Here is a 21,997-nt window from a genome sequence, read left to right on the forward strand (position 1 = left end):
CCGCAAGATATTTTTGCAGTTGGCTGGTAAGAAAACTAGGTTGATATTGGTTCCTTGTCCCAGTTTCTCAATTCTTCTTTAAAAATAGCAAAAGTCCTCCATACTTGTTTGTTGGCTGTGTAGTTTACTGGTAGTGTTTTTATGTTTTTGAAACATCTAGGATGTAAACTTTTCCCAATAACTAAAAGCTTTCTTTTCTCTGTACCTGTTATGTTTGCACAAACGAAAGCTGTGACTCTTGTTTTGAAAGGTTTCCACTTTTCGCTTTAAATTTCCTTTCTGAAATTTAAAGTTTTGTCTGGCGTTAATTTGTAAAAGACACCCGTTTTATCGCCATTGAGATATCTTCATCCTTGTATGGTTGCCTTAGTTGCGGCCATGTGTTTTGTAACCAATTACCTGTTACGTTATCGTCGACACATTTTGCCTCTTTAACAATTTTCGTGAAGGGAACTGAGTGCCGAACTTTAAACCGATTTAGCCAGCCGATAGAGCATGTGAAATCTTCACCAAATAGTTTTCCGAACTTTGTAGCCTTCTCCTTTAAAAGTGGCCTAGACACAGGAATATCAGAACTGCGACACTGCTTGAACCATTTGACTAGAGTTGAATCTACATCACCACGAATGCACTTCCTAATCTTTTTAACATTTTCTCCCTTCTCATTAAAGGCTTTTAAAAATTTTGTCCTTGTTTTTTAGGATTGAGCCGACAGTCGAAATAACAAGTCCAAATTGCCGACATACATCAGCAATTTTTCGACCAATTTCAAATGCTCTTATAACATGCACTTTATCTTTAATATACAAAATCTTCCTTTTAGTACTACAACTTACCATATTAAAAAATAAAAAGTTAATTACTAAATTAAAATTAAAATCTAAAAACAAAACGAGGCGAACACAATTTCACGGTAGCGACAATTTCTTAAACTGACTGTTCTGAAACCGAAAATTTGACTGTTAGGATGACACTGATAAATAAGAAATTATGGAACTGTAAAGGTTTATGATTTACAATGTTAGTTCGTTCGTTTTGCAAAGGTCGGACAATACAACCGAGATGACGTAACTACCGATGCCGTAATGTCCAAGTTCCACTGTACATAGTAGGTACATCTGTTCGGGTTCCATACCTCACGATTTCTTACATATTATTCGACATATCTAAAGGATACTTCAGAACTTCGTTTTATTGGATATTGATTGATTTCATTCGCCTTTTTGTCCGTTTCTCCATATACAACCAGCATCTAGATGTTATATAGGTTCAAGCTCCTTCCGAAACCTACTAAAACTGTTTTGTAATGAAATAGCTAAGAAGACTTGTGGTAAAAGCTGATCCTTCACAAGGGCTTTATTAAAGAATTATTAATACAAAACTAATAAAATAGACATATTTATCTGTAATCTGCAAAAAGAATTTATATCTTTAATGAAATATTGCAAAAAAAGTTACAATACTACGAGTACTTATACTTTCAAACAAATAATATTATTTAAATAAAATAGAGTTTTCAAAAAATTGTGTTTATTAAATACTCAAAATAACATAAATAATGAACGTACAGCTAAACAGGTTGCCGTCTTTAAACGAATTGAAATAAAACTTAGTACGCAAATTAATTAATTTAAAATAGGGATGGCGGTTTTTGACAAAACACCGGTTTTCGGTTATACCGGTTTTTTTTGCTTACGGTTTAACCTGGCGGTTATAACCGGCCAAAAAAACCGGTTTTTCCAAAAACCGGTTTTCGGTTTTTTTAATCCAATAGTTACAAAGTTACATTTACAATGCACTTTAGTTTGCGATACTTCATTCGACTCGATATCAATATGATCAAAATTAGAACTATCGAAAGAACATCAATATCAATATAAATAAAACACAATTTTTAATAAAACCATTTTATTCTATATTTATAAATATAATATAGCGTAAGATTAATATATACATATTGCAATAATATACAATAAAAGAATATGAAGTAATATTTTAAGTAAAAAAGTATAGGTTAGAAGGTTACAAATAGGTTATATTATATGAAATGGATTTAGCATTATGTTGGCCAGTATTTTTCATGAAGCCTATTAAGAAAAACTCGTTCATATAATATCTTGGTGGGTTAAGCGGCTTCTCTCATCTGACACAATATCATTCAATGATGACACAAGTCTCTCTGATGCCACCGAACTTCCGACAGACGACGTGTATTTTTTTAGCTATAAAAGCCAAGCCTGGCATACAGGTTCTGTTCTGATCCCAGAATGAAAACGGATCACTTGGCAGCAAAGGCCGCTGCAGATATAGAGTCAGTTCATTTGAAAAAGAACTTTGAATCTGTGTGTCCTGAGAACTTGAACTGAAACCACTGTTCACCAACTCCAGATCGTGTAAAGACCAAAGAGGGTTTGATTTTAAACTCACTTTGGCTTCTTTATTCTGGAAGGAGCAGGAAGGAGAAAGTTTTCAGATTTCGATAAGTTACGTCCTAACTTCCGAGCCTAAATTGTGTCTGACTGTCTCCGCTATATACGGATTCAGATATAGTTTTTTGAACCTCGGGTCCGTGATTGTAGCATGGCAAAGCAGGGGATTTCGTAAAAGCCTAGTGCCCCTCTCTTGAAGGCTAGTTATAAGCTTTTGGCATAACTTTTGAGCTGTACTAAGGTTTGGCTTAAGGTTTCTTAAAAATCTTTCGATAATAGACACAAGGGGGATAACAAGGCTAGCAGTAATGTACTGGGAACCCGAGATCTCCTTTGTGGCCTTATCGAAAGGCGATAAAATGCTTACAATTTCAGTGATTAGTTTTATATCTGAATCAGAAATCATCCTTGGTGCTTTTTTAATTGAGGGATCTGCCAATATTGCAGCTATATATGGGGACATTATTGTAAATCTTTTAAGCATATGGTAGACAGAATTCCATCTGGTTGAAGTCAGATGCAGAGAGCAGTAAACCAAAATTATTATACTACTGCTCAACAGAGAGCGCTAAAATTATTCAGGTTCTATTGTCAATGAATATAATGAGAGTAGAATATAATATGCAATTACTGTATTCAATTAATGATGCAAATTTAATTTACCATTTAAAAATATATAATCCTCTAAAATACCCACCAATTTTCCTCTCCTCCCAAACCCAAAAAATTCCCCACACCAACCATTTCAACTTATAAAAAATTTCCCAGGCTCTTTCAAATGGGATTTAAAAAAATAATATCAACATAAATATTTTACTTAAAAATAAATTGAATAATGCAATTCATCTTTTATTTGTACTACCATCAAAAAAAAAATTATCATGTATTACTTTTAACACGTTTGTATATTTGTATAATAGGTACATTTTAACTCATTTAATACTTCCTCTATGTGTGTATCGTTTTGAAAACGTAGGGAAATCCTTGGAGATTCGTATTCGTAATCGGTAATTCGATATTTATAGTCAGAACATTATTTTTGGTAATCAGAAACAACCAGAAACAACCATTCACCCACTTTCAATGTCAAGAGTCAAGTGTGAAAAATAGATGATGTAAAAGTTCACTTCTTATGTAAATATTATGATTACAAATACCTTTTCAACGAAATTTTATAATAAAACTTAATTGTTTCTGGCTGATGAGAGTTTGCACTTTCAGTTTGCTTCTGTATTTATAAAATAAAATAAAATTTGAATTATGATTTTGTTTGGAATAATTACTTGAAAATAATAATTATGATTGGGATCCAAAAAAATACCTAACCTAATCATAATCACCGTAAAAACCTAATAACCGGTTTTTACTTTAAAAATAAAAAACTGGTTATAACCGGGACAAAAAAACAACCGATAAAACCGGTTATTGCGAAGTAAAAAAACCGGTTTTCGGTTAAAACCGGTAGGTTTTGCCCATCCCTAATTTAAAAGTTTAAAAATTTCTCGACACAAAAAAAGATTTCATTCATACTACAATTAGGTTACAAAAAAAAATAAGAATATTTATAATTTTTATCGTTAAACGTTACACCTAGTAATATTCTTGTAAAAAATAAAAAAATTACGTGTCCCTGACTAAATCACCGAACGCCAGTGGCGGATCCAAGGGGAGGGTCACGGAGGTCATGACTCCTCCCAAACAAAATTAAATATCAATCAGATAATCATCAAAAAATAATTTAAAACCCATCAACCCTATAAGCAGGAAGTCAAGAGTTGAAATGATTCAAACAGATTTTTATTCTAGGTGTAAGTGTAGAATTATACAAAAGCCTTTTTACATTGCTCTTTAAAAAAATCAACAATTCTGAATACAGTAATTCCTCGACTACCGCTACCCAGTTCGTCATTTGGGTGCCACAGAATCGTTCGATTATTATCGATGAGATAGAATTACCGCGCACACATTATTGCTCATTCTTATCGCTACATTTTTATTTTGTATTAGGTATTTCTTATCTTCAGTTTTGTCTACAAATTGGTTGTTTGTAATTTGAACATTTGTACATGTTATATTTATCTATAATTAATATTAAAGTGAATATTGTTGTTGCATTAGCTCTGTCTGATACGTTAGTAATCACTTAGTCGTCTTCTTCAGTCACCAAAATTAGATTTGAATCTATGGATAGAGGCCATAGAGGACACTAAATGCATTCTTCAAAATAAAAGATCAAATGCTGAGTCTGTTTTTAGCAAACTTTACTATGAAGTAAAGGAAATAGCTGAACAACTAGACATTGAATCGAAGATGCCTCGTATAGTTGCTCATCAAACCTATTGTCAAAACCAACCTGCTAACTTTTGCGAAGAATATTTCCGAAGATCTATTTATTTACTCCTTTTAGACAATATCTTAACTGATTTAGAAGAATGACTTTCACCGAAAGTTATGAAGCTATTTAATCTTCGAGTTCTTTTACCTAAAACTGATAACACACCAGAAGATAAAGTTGCATTAAAAAAAATTGTTGATTTCTTTTAGGATATTATTGGATTATTATCTACTGCATATTCCACAGTAGAACAAGAGTTTTCACTGTGCATTCAAAAGTGGAAAAGGATGTGTAAAATAATGGAAAACTTCCTGATTCTATTTTAGAAGTATTAGAAAACTGCGATATTCATATGTATCCAAATATCAGAATATTTCTGTAAATATTAATTACACTGCTAGTCACTGCAGCAACAGCAGAGCGTAGTGTTTCTACGCTTAAGCGTTTAAAGACTTGGCTTAGAAATAGAACTTCGGAGAAAAGGTTAACTGATTTAGTACTCATCAATGTGCATTCTGAAATTTCTCTAAATGTTGATGCAATCGTAGAACGATTTGCTAAATTGGATAGGCGCAAATAATACATTTTATAAAATTATATAATATTTACTTATCTTATTCTTATAATATTTTTAATCACTGAACTCTTATTTACCACTCGTTGCCGGCTGTTGCTGACAATTCGTGAGAAAAATTTCAATACCGGGTAAAAAAATATTTCACTCACTTGTAGCATAATATGCCTTATTATAGAAATAACTATTCTTAATAATATTAACATAATATTATATTATGTTTTTTATTGAATAAATAAATTTAACTAAAATTCTGTTCTTCTAGTTCTTCTTAAGGTTCCTTCTTCATTATGAAAGGGTGGCTATAACTATAGCAAATTGCTCTTTATCTTGAGCTGTTCTTAGTATCAAATGTGTGTCCATGCCTGTCCAGTCCCCTACATTCTTCAGTCAGGAGCATTTTCTTCGTCCTGGACCTCTTTTTCCTTCTACTTTCCCTTCCATTATGAGTCGTAGAAAGTTATATTTTTCCACTCTGTAAATATATTCTAGATAACTCGTTTTTCTGTTGTTTAAAATATTTAGGAGTTCTCTCTCAGTCCTTATTCTTTTCATCGCCTCATTGTTGGTCACATGCTCTGTCCACGAAATCTTCAGCATCCTTCGAAGAACACACATTTTAAAGCCTTCTATAAGCCTCATACTTAAATTTCTGAGATAAGATAAATACTTTTTTTATTGAATAAATTAACAATCAAATTAGTAATCTTACCGCATAAAATGCAGGTTTCACCACAAAACTGTATAATAAATCTGTATATGAAGCCATTTCGATGAAAGACTTATTTTATAAGTTCGGGCAAAACTATTTACATTTTGAGAGGGGTAGTATAGTTATGTTGATAATATTAGTTGTTTTCAATGAGCTTAATTTTTATAGTAATTGAGGCAAAACTGATTAAATTTTGAAAGATATTATGTAAAATCACTCTCAAGTATAGTGTTTAAGAAGAGAATGTGCCAATGTTTATGGGAAAATATGAATACTCTAACCCAGACAAAAGGTAAAATTTTTCCCTGACGCATCACCCATAATCTACATTCAATAGGATTATCAGGGCAGGAATTTTGTAGTTCGCAAATAGTTGATAGTAAGCGGCACACAAATTTACTTCTCAATTCTCATTTTTGACAGATTATATCTGATATAAGTCCGAACTGGATAAAGTAGACTCGCCTTGTTGCGAAATTTATTATTTGAGGTATACCTGAATGTCAGGTATACCTGACATTAGGCTGACAGGCGGGACAGGCTGACAGTGTTATCTTTTTCAAAAGTAATATTATTATTACAATTTATTAAGCTACCCATAAAGCAATCCATTTATTGACCTTTCAATAAGTTTTTTTACAATTATCTTGGTACTCTTCCATACAGGAAATTTAAGCAATGAAATAGCTGATCTCGCAGCAAAATTAACCTTATAATTAACGAATGATAGTGACAGTACTCAAACTGCCAATTATCTTAACCACATTTAAACGTTTCACACTCAACTTTTGGCAAACTAACTGAACTATACTGCCATTTAAATTTGAAAAATACAACCACATTGAATATTAGTGGATGTGCAGAAAGAAAAAACAATAGTACCTAGAAGACTGACTAGAACACACTAGGTTAACACATAGATACCTAAATGCATTCCAGTAATGTGCCAATACTGCCACTGCGAGCTATATTTCGAACATCTATATTTATTCAAAATACCAAAGAGTGCCAATGATTAAAGGCTAACCGGGATGAGGCTCTAAATTAATCAACCAATATAAGCATATATTTAGTTTTTACCCATCTAGAAACATGTTCATGTTCAAAATGCATCCCTAGTTTATCATCTTGACTAAGAAAAACATAAGGAAAATCACAAGAATGCAGAGCCTAACTACTAACATGTAATCAATTATTGATTTATCTTCTCTACTTTTACCTTCTCCTTGGGTATGTAAAATGTATTAGTTATTACTAAATTGTGCATTATAAAGCACTCTAGCATTCTTATGTTTCTGTTTCTCCATATTTTCCTAATACCTCTTTATATTCCTGGTTATTTGCGACCATTCTGCTATTGAAGTCACTTACTAGGTAAATATATATTCCGTTTTGCTTGTTCTGTGACCAATGCAAATTCTTCCCAGAATTTCCTTATTATAATCAGATTCGTCATCGTTTGGGCCATATACAAATATTATTGTTTCTAAATTCTTGCTTTTTTCTTTCATATCAACTCATAGTATTCTCTCTGATCAGGCTCGCCTAATTAGCTAATTGGCTAACGGATCTGGAGTGCACTATGCATCCTACCCTTGCCGCTACTCTCTAATTTTCTTTTATTCTACTATATATAAATATATGATCATTTTCTGTTGTTATCATTCCTTGTCCTTTTTTCTTGATTTCGGTTGTTTTTCTATTATTAGTATATCTAGCCCTGTTTCTTCAAACTTTATCTTCAGTTCTTTTTCTCTGCCTTGTATACTTCTGATATTCTAGGTTCCCAGCTTCCATATTTCTTTTCTATTCTCCTTGTGTTTTTTGCATTTCACTTTCCTGTCCATTATTATTTATTGTACTTGTTTCCTTATCCATTGCTATTTTTGTTCATCATTTACTCTTCCCTTAACTGGTACTTACGGGTCATTTTAGACCCAACCGGATAAATTTCTCTTCGTATTTTGTTCGCACAAGCGTCAGATAACGGCATCTTTTAGGAGTTCTCCAAAATCATACACACGCATCAAGGTGTGAAATACCAGTCGATAAATATACTCTAAGTAGGTCTAGGGTCCATTCTCTGACCCGACGATACCAGATACTCATATATTTTTACGACCATAAATTTAATTGTTATTGATGGAAAACGCATTACAAGTGAACAGGCACAAGCAATTTTTTTAAACGATGATTATGGTGATATTAGTGACTCCTCAACTATAGATAGTGATCATGACAGTGACCCAAAATATGATATTGTGTGTGAAGGCAATATTCCAGGGAATACGAAGATTGATGATTCAGGACCTTCAACAGTGATTATTTGAGAAATCAGCGATCAGAGTCCTGTACTTTCAGTAAGTAGTGATGATGAAGATAGTGAAAGTTTTCAATAAGTAAATGCTTTAAAGAAGAAGTGCCGTCAGAAGAACAGTCAGCTTTGTAGAAGAACAACTAAAAACAGAAAATCGGAAACCAAATTGATGTTACAGATACTGTTAGAAAATAAAAGCAAATACCTGCACACTTTGTTAATATGCAGTTTTCACACAAAACTCGTTCAAAATGGAGTCACAATGAAAAAGATTGAAATGGCCAGAATAATATAATGAAAACTTATAATAAATGGCCAGAACTCTGGCCATTTATTATAAGTCTCCTAGTTGTTACAAATTTTTAATTAGATCTCTTAACTTTATATTACCTTCAGTAAAAACAATTCAAACTTGGTTGCGTGTTATAAAATTAAGAACTGGTTTAAATACTTCCTTAATTGACAAGTTGAAGAAAGAAGCAGAGACAATGGACGAGTGGGAAAAAATTTGTGTGTTAATGTTTGATGAAATTTCTTTGAAAAAACAATTGGAGTACAATAAATTAGATGATATTATAGAAGGGTTTTAAGATTAAGGTGCTTTAGGAAGCACAAACAAACTTGCCGACACAGGTTTGGTTTTCATGATGCGCGGCTTGTTACATAACTGGAAGATTCCGATTTGTTATTTTGTTATAGTTGGTTCAATACATAGCGACAACTTAAAAAACATTGTAGTTGAAGTTGTTTCAAAATTACAAAATATTGGGTATATACCAAAAGTGTTAGTGTGTGATGAAGCATCTAATAATATAGCTTTATTTAAGCTGTTAGGCGCATGTAAGGATTAGCCTGTAATAGAAATATCAGTGTGTTTGATACACCCCACTTATTAAAGAGTTTAAGAAATAATTTTCTTAACAAAAAGTTGACGTTTTTTGCCGATTCTAAACAAATATCGTGGCAAGATATTGAATACACATACAACATCGATAGAACCAATATGAGCACAATGCCTGTTGAAAATAACAGACGTTCATATAAACCCTAATAATTTTTAAAAAATGCGTGTAAAGTTACTAGTACAAATTTTTTCCAACTCAGTTGCCTCAGCAATATCAACAGCAATAGCTGTAGGACAGTTACACACCAAAACGGTTCCTCATACTGCCATATTTTTGAAAATTATAAATAATATTTTTGATGGTCTTAACAACAAATATTTTTTTTTTTTTTATTTAAAGAAACAAAGTCGCATCCACCCAAAGGTTATTAGCGACACTCCTGTAACATTTGTAACAATATTAAATTAACGTTTGTAACAGTCAATCATTTTAACAATTAATTACAATTTGTGAACAATTTAACATTTGTAACAATTAATTAAGTTAAATTTTGTGTAACATATTTATACATTTTAAGTAACCTAATAAATTGTCCGGAACTAAACTTGTGTTGAGTAGTGCTTTCAGGTTATTTGGCAAATTGTAAGACTGTCTTTGATTTACATATTTAGGACAGTCTATCAAGAAGTGCTTTATACTGTCTACTGTATTGCATGCTTCGCATTTTGGTGGTTCACTATTTGAGAAGAGATAGGCATGCGTATACCTACAGTGTCCAAGTCGTAGACGTGTAATAATAGTTTGGCAACTTCTACTTCTGGCTGTGCACTTCCATGAAAAAACATCACTTTTGATGGTTCTGAGTTTCGAACTAGAGTCACTCCACTCCCGATTCCACGCACTTAACACCTTATTTTTAAAATAAACTTTTAGATCGCCTGCGATACTCCGACACTCTGTTTCTGATACGTCACTGGTGATAGCGTTACGCGCACTAGTATCTGCTTCTTCATTCCCTTCTATGCCTATATGAGATGGTATCCATAGGAAGTGGACTCTTCTGAAATTTTCTTGAGCTTTCATTAATTCGGCCCTGATAATTTTCTCAATGGGGTGTTTAGGGTATACATTTTGCATAGCTTTGACTGCGCTGAGAGAGTCAGAAAGGACTAGACAACAAGGGATGTTTTTAATATTTACTTGCTTGATGGCTTTGAGCAAACCAAATAGTTCTGCAGTATAGATGCTTGAATTTAGAGGAAGTTTAAATTGAAAAGTGTCATTTGGGGTTACCACTGCTACTCCAACGCCAAGTTCCCCTTTGGATGCATCTGTATAAATTTTAATCCACTCATTGTATTGTTGATCTAGGATTGAATTTAGTTTAACTTTAAAAATAATAGGACTAGTTTCATGTTTATTATATATGCTTAACGCTGTAATGACTTTGGGCTGTTTGATAGTCCAAGGTAGATAGTTATTGGTATTCGTTTGAAATACTGTTGGGAATTGAATGTTCAGTCTGGAGCTATATAATCGGATTCTCTCATAATAAGGTTTGGGAGCACGGGGCTTATTATTGTAATAATTAATATATTTGTTACTAAAAGTATTACAGTAGAGGGGTTTTTTTATATTTGAGGCTATAGATGTAGCATGCGCTAGAGCTAAGTACATTCTTCGGTAATTTAGAGGTGGTTCGCCGGCTTCGCTCAGTATGCTTTCGGAGGGAGTTGTCCGGAAGGCTCCGAGTGCAATTCTAATACCAGCGTTGTGTATGCTGTCAAGTTTTTTAAGTAGTGTTTTTGAAGCAGATGCATATGCAATTGATCCATAATCTAATTTAGATCTAATTAGTGTTTTATATATTCTCAACAGAGTTTCCTGATCTGATCCCCAATTTCGGTTTGCCAATGTTTTCATTAGATTCAGTCTTTTATGACATGTTAAAACTGTTTGTTTTATATGTTCTTGCCAAGTAAGTTTTTGATCAAACCACATACCTAAGAACTTTGCCGTTGGTTTAAATGGTAGCGTAGTGTTGTATAATTTTAATGTAGGAGGCATTGATGAGACCTTTTTGGAGAAGAGTATACCTGATGTTTTTGTTACTGAAAATTTGAATCCGGTCGTTAGAGACCATTGTTCTAATTGGTTTAGAAAACATTGCAAAGCGTTTGTCATTGATTCGGTGTTATTTCCTTTGATATAGACAACAAGGTCATCTGCGAAAAGTCGAGCCTTTAGAGGTTTAGTAAGGTTGTTAATAATATTATTTATTGCCACTAAGAATAAAGTAGGGCTTAGGACTGATCCTTGGGGTGTTCCATTATCTTCACTTTTCTCCTCTGAGTAAGTATTATGTACTCTTACGCAAAAAGATCGGTTCTGTAGAAAGTTTTTAATAAATTTCAGGCAATTTCCACGAATATTCCATGAATGTAGTTCTTTCAGAATATTGAATTTCCAACAAGTATTAAATGCCCTTTTCAAGTCGAAAAATATTGCAATACAATGTTGTTTGGTTGCTAGCGCTTCATGAATGTCAGATTCTAGATCAAGAATATTGTCAATGCCCGAACGATTTTGTCTGAAACCGTTTTGTTCCGGAACTAAACGATTTGATAATTCTAATGTCCACGTTAATCTAAGATTTACCATTTTTTCCATCAATTTGCTCATAGAACATGTTAAGCTGATTGGTCTGTATGAGTCAGGTTCTAGGATTGATTTTTGTGGTTTTAAAAAAGGTAATATAATAGCTTTAGACCAAATTGATGGAAATTTATTATTTTGCCAAATTAAGTTAAAAAGTTGAAGAATAAATAATTTTGCTGAGTAAGGAAGATGTTTTAGAAATATTGCCGGGATATCGTCTAGGCCCGGGCTAGTATTTTTTAATTCGGATAAAGCATTTTCCAGTTCTTCAAAAGTGAAAGGTAGATCTAATGGATCATTTAGATTGTCATTTGCAAAAAGATCAGTATTCTCTATTATTATTTTCCTTTCAAGGAATGTATCACTGTAGTTACTGTTTGAAGACATTTCTCTAAAAGATTCAGCTAGGGTATTAGCTATTTCTTGAGGAGAAGTTGAAATCCTATTGTCAACTTTTAATTTAGAAATCATTGGCGTGTATTTCAGACCAGAAATTTTTCTTATTTTTTTCCATACTTCGCTGACAGGAGTTGAGGTATTTATTTCTGAAACATACTTGGACCAGGAAGCCTTCTTAGCTTGTTTTATAATAAGTTGTGTCTTAGCTTTAAGTGATTTGAACATGGTTTTATTTTCAGGTGTTTTATGTCTTTTATATTTATTAAATGCAGTTTTACTTGCTCTAATAGCTGCTCCACACTCTGAGTTCCACCAAGGTACAGGAGTCTGATTATTCTTTGTCTTTTTTGATTTTCCAACGAATTGCTCAGCACTACTTATGATAATGCTATTCAAATTGTGTAAGGATTCATCAATGCTTTCAGCTATTTTACAATTCGGCATTGAGTTGTCGATATAATTTTCGAATTTTAACCAATCAGCAGTTTCAGTTTTCCATCTGGGTATGAAAACGTCATGGGTCAGAGCCATAGAGTTTTTTATTACTATAGGATGGTGGTCGCTCCCATAAGTGTATTGTAAAACTTCCCAAAATAATCGAGGTGTGAGTGCAGGGTCACAAAGACTTAGATCAATTGCTGAAGAATTTCCGGTATTAATGTTAAATCTGGTTGGAGATCCGCCATTAAGAAAATTCAATTGAAAATCTGAAATTATATTTTCGACAATTTTTCCTCTAGCATTTGAATAAGAGGAGCCCCAAATAATATTATGGCTATTAAAATCTCCCACGATGATGCGAGAGGATGGTATTTGATTGAATAACTCCTTTAAATCGTTGTACGTTACTTGGCGACTGGAGGGTAAGTAAACGTTGCAAATAAAATACCTGTTTGATGATTGTATTTCCACGACTACAACTTCCAGATTTGTAGTCACTGGAAATTCTTTCGCCGATAGTGATTTTTTTACTAATGTGGCTACTCCGCCTGAAGAAAAATTATTATTTGTTATCCTGTCTTTGCGAAAACAGTCATATTGGTTGGAGTTATATTTTTTTGGGGGATTCAGATTAGTTTCCTGTAGGCATATTACATCAGGAGATTGTTCACCAATTAGATGATGGAGCATAGCAAGGCGATGGAAAAAACCATCAATATTCCACTGAAGTAGAGACTTGAATTTAATGTTGACTTAACTGAGATGTGTCACTTTCCGCTTCCGATGTCTCACTGTTAAGATAATTATAGATTTTTTTCCTTATGGACGTGAATTTACGTTTTATGGATCTTTCCTTTAAATGGGGATAAACTTGACTGAGCATATCGGACAAAGCTGGTAGGTCTGTGGTATATTCTTTAATTGTGGTTATAGGATCTGTTGACCCCGTGATATTCATTAGGAGCATATTAAGTTGATCAACGTTTAGAGGGAAAGGTAGAGGGTGATTTTCTATGAAGTTTTTAGCAGGGTCAAGTAAGAGAGAAAATGAGCATTCAGAAGTGCTTGCTGAACTAATTTTAGCTTTTTTAGATTTTGCTTGGACTTTAGGTGGTGGAAAAATGTTACATTCTTTTGAAGATGGATCTGCTTCAGGTGAAATAATTTCATCAAAGTTTCTTTTTGGTTGATTAATTATGTGACTGTCCTTATTTGATGCATCTACTTTGTTCGGTATCTCCGGGATATTAGAAATAGACATTTGTTCACACTGGGAAGGGTTTATGTCATTGGATGCTTGCAAGGATATATTTGTTGCGCTGGATACCGATGCTTCATTGTTTTGGTTGGGGTTTAGTTGAGCTAGTGGTTCGGAGCACTGTGAAGCGATGTGTCCTGGCTTCTTGCATCTAAAGCAAACTAAACTGTCTTGAGAAATGAATATTCTATATGTCGTGTTGTCAAAAACAAGAGTAAATGACTCTGGTAGTGTTAGATTGTGTGGACTGATATAGATTTGTCTTCGAAAACTAAGGATGTGATTGTATTCAGGCATAGAAGCACTTATTTTGAGAAAGGTCATGGGGGAGACAGGAACTATGCCGATTTTTTGTAACTCATTGATAAGCAAGTCGTGCGGTATTGAAGGACACACGCCGGAGAGCACAAGTCGTTCCGCTGGTGTAACTAACCTTCTTGCTCTGACAATTTCACCTTGTATTTCTATTTGACCATGATTATTCATAAAATCGTCCACTATTTGTTTATTGGATAAATACATACATATGCGATTATTAGACAATCTAGAAGAGAAGATTATATTCTTCGGTTGAATTATATTTCCAAGTGGGAGAAGGTAGTCTTGAAGTTTGGTGTTTTCTAAAGCACTAAAGATAATTGCTTGGGACTTTAAAGGAAATTGCACTCTCGACGCTGCCGATGAGTATGACTGTGATGTGTTTATTTGTTTTTGATGGTCTTGTATTGTAGAACTGTTTTGTGATTCCATGTTTAAATTCATTTCGATAAACGTTTATGAAAAGTAAGTCCGACTCTGTACACCTGCTAAAACAGGTATATCGGTCTTTACTAAAAGCGGTTATTTGCTGGTAAAACTGGATTTGTTTATTGACAACAATAACAAATAATTGCAATTTGCTGATTTGAATGCTAATTTAACTGGATATTATGTAAAGAGTTTGTACACTTACAGTTTATTCCAATATATCACTAAGATTCACAATTTATAACTTACATTAAACTTTGTTAATGTTAAAAATATTCGGAGCCCACATTGAGTACAACATTATAGTTATCGATGCAGAACCGAACTCCAACAACAAATATTGTAGTGATAGTAATCCAAACTGAAAGCCAATGTCAACTTTAAGCAAGTCAACTGAAAAACTTAAAAGCAGGTTTAGAATATTTTTAAAAAATTAAAGGTTTTGAAAATCAGAAAGAGAGAAATAATATTCACAGTCTACACGGCTTTCAGTGGACAAGTCGTATACCAAGTTTGCTAAAAAAGAGTAATATACCTTCATTTTTATAGCACTTTTATATAAATATGAACGTGGTTTTTAATTGTTCTCGACTTTTAATAATAAAATGTATCGATATTGTCAAAAATGAAAGTACTTCTTGAGAAAAAGAAATAATAAATATTTTTTTTCCTAAAATTTTAATTTTACAATCTTAGTTTGAAAAGAAGTAACATTCAAATATACTTATTTACTTTGTTTTGAAATATGATCTAATTACTGATGTTTTAAACTTTCTAATCCTGTCCGTTTATCAGCTTTTACCTATTGTTCCTAGGCAGATGGCCCTCAACTATTTATATGTTGGAAATTCCCTCTCATTTTATCAAGATATGTACTTACATGATTCATTTTTAACGTTGGTAATTTGTGGTATTTTGTCAAAATTAAAATCGATTGCATTTGGTACTCGCCACTACTTGCTTTTAAAACCTCGATGACGTAATTCCAGAAAGTCCTCAGAAAATTTTTAAATATAAAAAGTATGCGATCGAACAGTAGATCATATTGATTTTAGTTTACCTCTATACAATTTCTTATTTTGCACAGAATATAATTGACTTCTATATTGCCATTTATAGATAAATTGTCAATTTTTTGTAGTACAATGTTACTATCAGAACAAAATTTATATCCTCTTCTTCTTGTTGAAGTTCCTTCTCCTATCGAAGGCATACATATAGAAAACATACGAAAGAAGAAAAGTAATTCCAAGCAACTTTTGTCATATAGAATTTTTTCACTAAGTTAATACTTTTCGAGTTATTTGCGAGTAAATATGTTCATTTTTTAACACAAAAAAAACAAATTTTTAAATGGTTCTGTGCAAATAATTCAAAAAGTAAGTATGTATTTTATCGAAAAAAAAGCGTGTTCAGCAGAAATATAGCTTCTAAAAAAGAAAAAAAAAATGGTATATGTATGAACTCTCTAGACCCAGTAGAAGCAAAGTTGTAACCAACGAAAAATAGGTTCATATCTGTTAAATTTCAAAGTGAATATTTTAACGTGAAATAACCAAAAAATGGTACACTTTTTGGGGAAACCTCAGTACAACTTTTTTAAAGTTTTCAAAAAAATATTCATTTTTGTTTTTTAATAAGTTTCTAGCATCAAAAGTAAGCGTTATGCTCAAAATAAAGTTGGTCCCTGTTTTTGGTAAAAAAACTCAGCCCCGAATTAGCATTTAAATCAAATTAATCGTTACCGCTTCACAAATTACTTTACTAATTTATATTGATCTGTAAGTTTTATTTGTTCAAAGGGCATATTTTTTTAACAATTTTTTTTTTTAATTATGAAAAAAATGCTTATTTTCAAAATAACTTAATTTATTAGTGACACCAAAAATCACAAAGAGTAAAAAAATGTAGGTTTTGCTTTTCTGAAACTTGCTTACTTTTGATGCTAGAAACTTAACAAAAATAAACCTTTATTAAACAGTTTAAAAAAAGTTATAATGAGTTTTCGTCTAAAAGTGCTTCATTTTTTTATTATTTCACGTTGAAATATTCAACATGGAATTTGACGAATCAGAACCTATTTTTCAATAACCCGAAAAGTATTGACTTAGTGAAAAAACTCTATAGAACAAAAGTTGCTCAGAATTACTGATTTTAGGCACTTCCGAACTTATCTTGAACATATATTTTTTCACTCCTGAGAAGGTGTGATACTGAACCATAGTGCAAAAGCATCATCTTTTTTTCTTTGACATCTTGCCTAGGCGTAAGCCAAATTTCATGTAAGTAAATCCAAGCGATTCTTTAAAATTAGGAGGTTTTGCAATATTTTACCGTGAGTGAATAAACTAAATCTTCAAATAAATTCTGTATATTAGCTTGAAATATTTTAGTTTGCATCAATTCTGGAAATTAATTTGTTTGAAAAGTTACAAAAAAGTAATTTAAATAAGATATAATTTATCACTACTAATTTTATTATGTATTTTATATTTTGTTATTTTTTGTATTGTATTGATAAATAAATAATTTTTATAAAACCTCCACTGTTTTCATTAATCAATTTTTAGAGTTTTTTCTGAAGTAAAATCGAAATTCAATAATATAAATTACAAGCACCTTCAAATTATTTGTGAAAATGCTGAATGCCATCCTTATATTGTCGTCTATTGCACTAGACAATGGCCGGAACAGGCAACTCAAATTTATTTTTCAATCTTGGCAAATATTTCAATAATGTCGCCACCATACAGTCAGGTAGTACTTAGGCGTGAGGGGCCAAGAGGTGTAAGTGGGCGGAGTTTAACACTGAATTCGTTTTTACCTAAGAGTGAGGTATCTATGGGTGGTTTATAATCAATGGTTATAGTCTAAAACAGTCTTTACGCAGTAAAGTAAGCCAATTTTCTGTTTTTTATGATGTTAACAATTTCTTTGTCTTTTCTTATCCTCTGAAGAATACTTATGTTACTAATGTGGTATATATATGAGACCCTTAACAAACGTCGGTAGCATCACATTTCAAATGCCTCTAATCGTTTTATGGCATCTTCTGTAAGGCTCTAGCTTTCTACTCCATAGAGGAGGACACTAAACATAAGATTAAAAATAAGAGAAGAGTAAAGATTTGGTGAAGACCCAAATTAATAAAAAAAGAATAATATATTTACTTCAAAACTACTGTTTTGGAGATCCTTAACACAATTGTCCAGGTCAAAGAAAAAGAAACGAATTGTTGATTACTTCAAATGTTCCGCAAAGGGAGTAACACATTATCGAAACTGATTTCAAAAATTTTGATTGATAGAAAAGCGTAGGTAATCGAATGGTAGCTCACAGTGGATAAAAAGAATCATAAATTTACTTCAAAGGTACTGTTTTAGATCGCGTATTAAATATATTGGCGAAAATACTACAAATATCTATGGGAAGTTTGAAAGAGCTTACAAATAATACTCTCAATTTATAAAGTAGTGACAAAATTATAATTATTAATTTTTTTTTATTATGTGAACTACTTTCTAAGGAGATACTATTCCAACCATGATCAGATATACATGTATGGAATAGAGATCAATAAGACACAGTTCTAAATTGGTTCCTTCTCTATCCATTTTTATATATTCCTATCCAAAGAGATAAATACAACAGCTTTTCTTTCGTGTTGCATAAATAAACCAAAGATTCAAATTCGTTTCCGAGAATTGTCTGACAAAGAGATTTAGGTAACATAACAGTAGCTGAAATAGATAAAACCATATCATATTATTATTTAGTATGTTATAATATCAATATAATGTTAGTTAATAGATTGGCGATAAAATTAAACATTATGTATTTTATTAAAAGTTTATTAAAAGTTTATAACACAATCGAAACGCTTATCCAGAAGTTCTATTCGATGTTAAATTAATATGCGATTAAACCACAATTGTAGCTGAACACCATATAAACATAGTGTTGCTTTCACAGGCCAATAGAAAACAGTCTCAGAATGTGTTGTACACAGTTTAACTATTAAAGATACGATGACAACTAGTCTTTGATGTGCGTTAAGTAAAGTGCTTTTTACAAGCAATTGGCTTTAATATACGAGATTAGACTGCTTACCTTATAGAAAACAATTCGAAATTGGAGTAGCATTTCTGTTCCCAACAAAATTTTCTAAATTAAAGAAAAATATGCAACGAATTTTTCTTTAGCTTCAATGCTGCAGGAGGAACCAATAGGTTCAGAAAAGTGATCTTAACAAATAATTAATACAAAAATGTCCGTAGCCCAAATCGATCTTCTTCTAAATGTACCTATCTTTTAGACTGTTTTAGATCGGGTATTGAGTATATTGGCCAAAATACTACAAACATCTATAGGAAGTTTGAAATAGCTTACAAAAAATACTCTCAATTTATAAAGTAGTGACAAAATTATAATTATTGATTTTCTTACATTATGTGAACTACTTTCTAAGGAGATACTATTCCACACATTATCAGATATACACGTATGGAATAGCAGCTTCATAGAACATAGCTCTAAATAGTTCCTTCTCTATCCGTTTTCATTATATTCCTAGCCAAAGGGATAAATACCCGAGAATTGTCTGACAAAGAGATTTAGGTAACGCAACAGTAGCTGAAATAGATAAAACCATATCATATTATTGGTTAATATGTTATAATATCAATATAATGTTATTTAATAGATTGGCGATAAAGTTAAACATGTATATTAAAAGTTTATAACACAATAGAAACGCTTATCCAGAAGTTCGATTCAATGTTAAATTTGTATATGATTAAACCACAATTGTAGATAAACATAGTGTTGCTTTCACATTCCAATAGAAAACAGTCTCAGAATGTGCTGTCCACAATTTAACTATTAAAGATACGATGACAACTAATCCATGATTTCCGTTATGTAAAGTGCTTTTTACAGGCATGCAAAAGCAATAGGCTTCGATATACGAGATTAAACTTCTAACTTATAGAGAACAATTTAAAATTGGAGTAGGATTTCTGTCCCCAACACAATTTTCTAAATTAAAGAAAAAAATGCAACGAATTTTTCTTGAGTTTAAATGCTGCACGAGGAACCAACACGTTCAGAAAAGTGATCTCAAAAAATAATTAATAGAAAAACATTCGTAGCCCAAATTGATCTTCTTCTAAATGTGCCTATCTTCTAGAGATGTTGGCGACCACATTGACTCATCATCATTAAATTGGTCCAGAATATTCCTTGCTTGCAAATAATGATTGAAGTCAAAAATGATTGTATTGAGATTCGTGCTGATATTATTTACTTCTTCTGCTATTATTTCGTGGTTGTGTGTTAATAATGTGATAGTTTCGTTGAACTCTTTTATAATCTTCTTGATCAAGCTAATGTGACGATTAAGATGATTTATAAGATTTTCCTGATTCGTCTGTAAATTTTCTATCGCATTGTTGTATTTTTCTGCGTCATCTTGATCCAGATTTCCAGAAATTGCTTTGATAATGCTTCCTAGTCCATTAATTAGTCCTCTTCTTGTTCTGCTATAGAGGTAAATTTTTGAGAATTTGCCTCGAGCTGATTTTAATTGGTATCTAAGAGCTTAGCCGAAATTTTATAAACTGCTAAAATATGGACGGCTAAGTCCATTTTGAATTGCTGTGATCACTGAATCGTATTGAATTTCAATTCTGTCCAATTTTTCCTTTATTAGTAGTCGTTTAAAAAAGTGTATAAAATCGTGTGTACTAGTATGAATCTTTGTTTGTCCCAGGTTGAAGGGAATTATTCCTGGGTTGTCTTTCAGGTCCTTGATCTTCACTTCCTCTCCCATCGTTAGGGTGATCCTGTGGGGAAGGATCAGAATTAGTTTTTGACTTAGGTTGATGTTTTGTTTTTTTCGTGTGAACTGTAACTTTTGATGTGTTTACAGTCACTTCGTTATTTCTTTTTATACGTTTTAAGGAATATCGCAGAAGTAATTTATTTCTGGTAACTTTTGTTCGTGTATAGATTTTTGTGCTTTTTTTATAGGTAATAGGGCCTTGTCTCGATTTGTTTCTATTTTCGATGACTATATTTTTATTCTCTTGTATATGCTGGCTTACTTCCTTGTATAATTTAGCCGGTATTACTTTCTATATGTCAACGTCAAAGGGATCATTTTTGTCGATATGTCCGTTTAATATATCAATGTGTCTTAACTTCGTTGCTGAATGTATGGAATTATTGTACCCAATTATAGCGTATAGCATTTGCTCTTTTATCGAGAACTTTGCTATGGTGTTCCTTTGGATTCGAAAATGTTCGATTAATGTAGAATGAAATCTCTCAATCATCCCTTTGGATTTCGGATTCTCTGGTGTCGTATAGTGGATTGAGATTTTATAAGAATCTACAAATTCTTGTATTACTTCATTTTTTAATTCCGTACCATTATCGGCTACTATCATTGTTGGAAGTCCACGATGTGTTATAAAAATTACTCGGGCGTTGAATACATTGATTGCATTCCCTCCATTTATTGGGTAGGCTTATATATATTGTTCTGAAGCTATTTTCTTGTGGCATTTTAAATTAATTAATATTTAAATGGGAATAAGCCACAATTTAAGGTTAAAATACGTTTATTGACGTTTCAATTTCCACTTCGGAAATCGTTCTCGTATTTTGAGAACGATTTCCGAAGTGGAAATTGAAACGTCAATAAACGTATTTTAACCTTTAATTGTGGCTTATTCCCATTTAAATAGTAATTGGCTTATATATACTTCGAAAATGCATCTATTATGGTTAGAAAGTTCTGTCCATTAGCCTGCAATGAATAAATGTGAGCTATTTTAGTGGTTTAGTGGGAGTCGGTGTAACAATAATTTTTTTTTGAGGAGCTCTGTCGTATTTATTTTCACATATATCGCAAAATCTTTTGATATCTTCTATGTCCTTCTTCATATGAGCCTAGTAATGTCGTTTTTTTTTATTTGACTTTCAGTTTCAGCTATTCCTTTAGCTAGGTTCGTTTTTCCTTCACGCTAGTTTTTTATAATTGATTTTTATTGTTTTTCTATGTTAACATCTTCCAATAAAAGATTACATTTAAATAAGTCATATGCGTTGTGTTTAAAAGTTTTCCTGAAAATATCACAAATTTTTGCAAAGACGTCTTCTTTTGCTTCAAATAAAATTGCATATTTCTTTTTCGGGTTGAGGTGTACTTTAAAAATTTTTAAGGTATCAGCTTTTAACTGATCTTTCGATAGCTAGATATTATAACGTCTTTTATCCG

General features: G+C 32.1%; 1 protein-coding gene across 1 annotated transcript; it reads right to left on the reverse strand.

Moving 5' to 3' along the window:
• Positions 1-304: 304 nt before the first annotated feature.
• Positions 305-20,545, reverse strand: LOC140452852 (uncharacterized). The gene is made up of 4 exons (XM_072547185.1): positions 20,461-20,545; positions 12,548-13,258; positions 12,078-12,448; positions 305-658 (listed from the first exon to the last, which is right to left on the reverse strand). The coding sequence occupies exons 1-4, from the start codon at positions 20,543-20,545 to the stop codon at positions 305-307; spliced, it is 1,521 nt and encodes a 506-aa protein (XP_072403286.1).
• Between the last annotated feature and the right edge of the window lie 1,452 nt (positions 20,546-21,997).

This window comes from Diabrotica undecimpunctata, chromosome 11, assembly GCF_040954645.1.
Source record: "Diabrotica undecimpunctata isolate CICGRU chromosome 11, icDiaUnde3, whole genome shotgun sequence".
Classification (NCBI taxonomy): domain Eukaryota; kingdom Metazoa; phylum Arthropoda; class Insecta; order Coleoptera; family Chrysomelidae; genus Diabrotica; species Diabrotica undecimpunctata.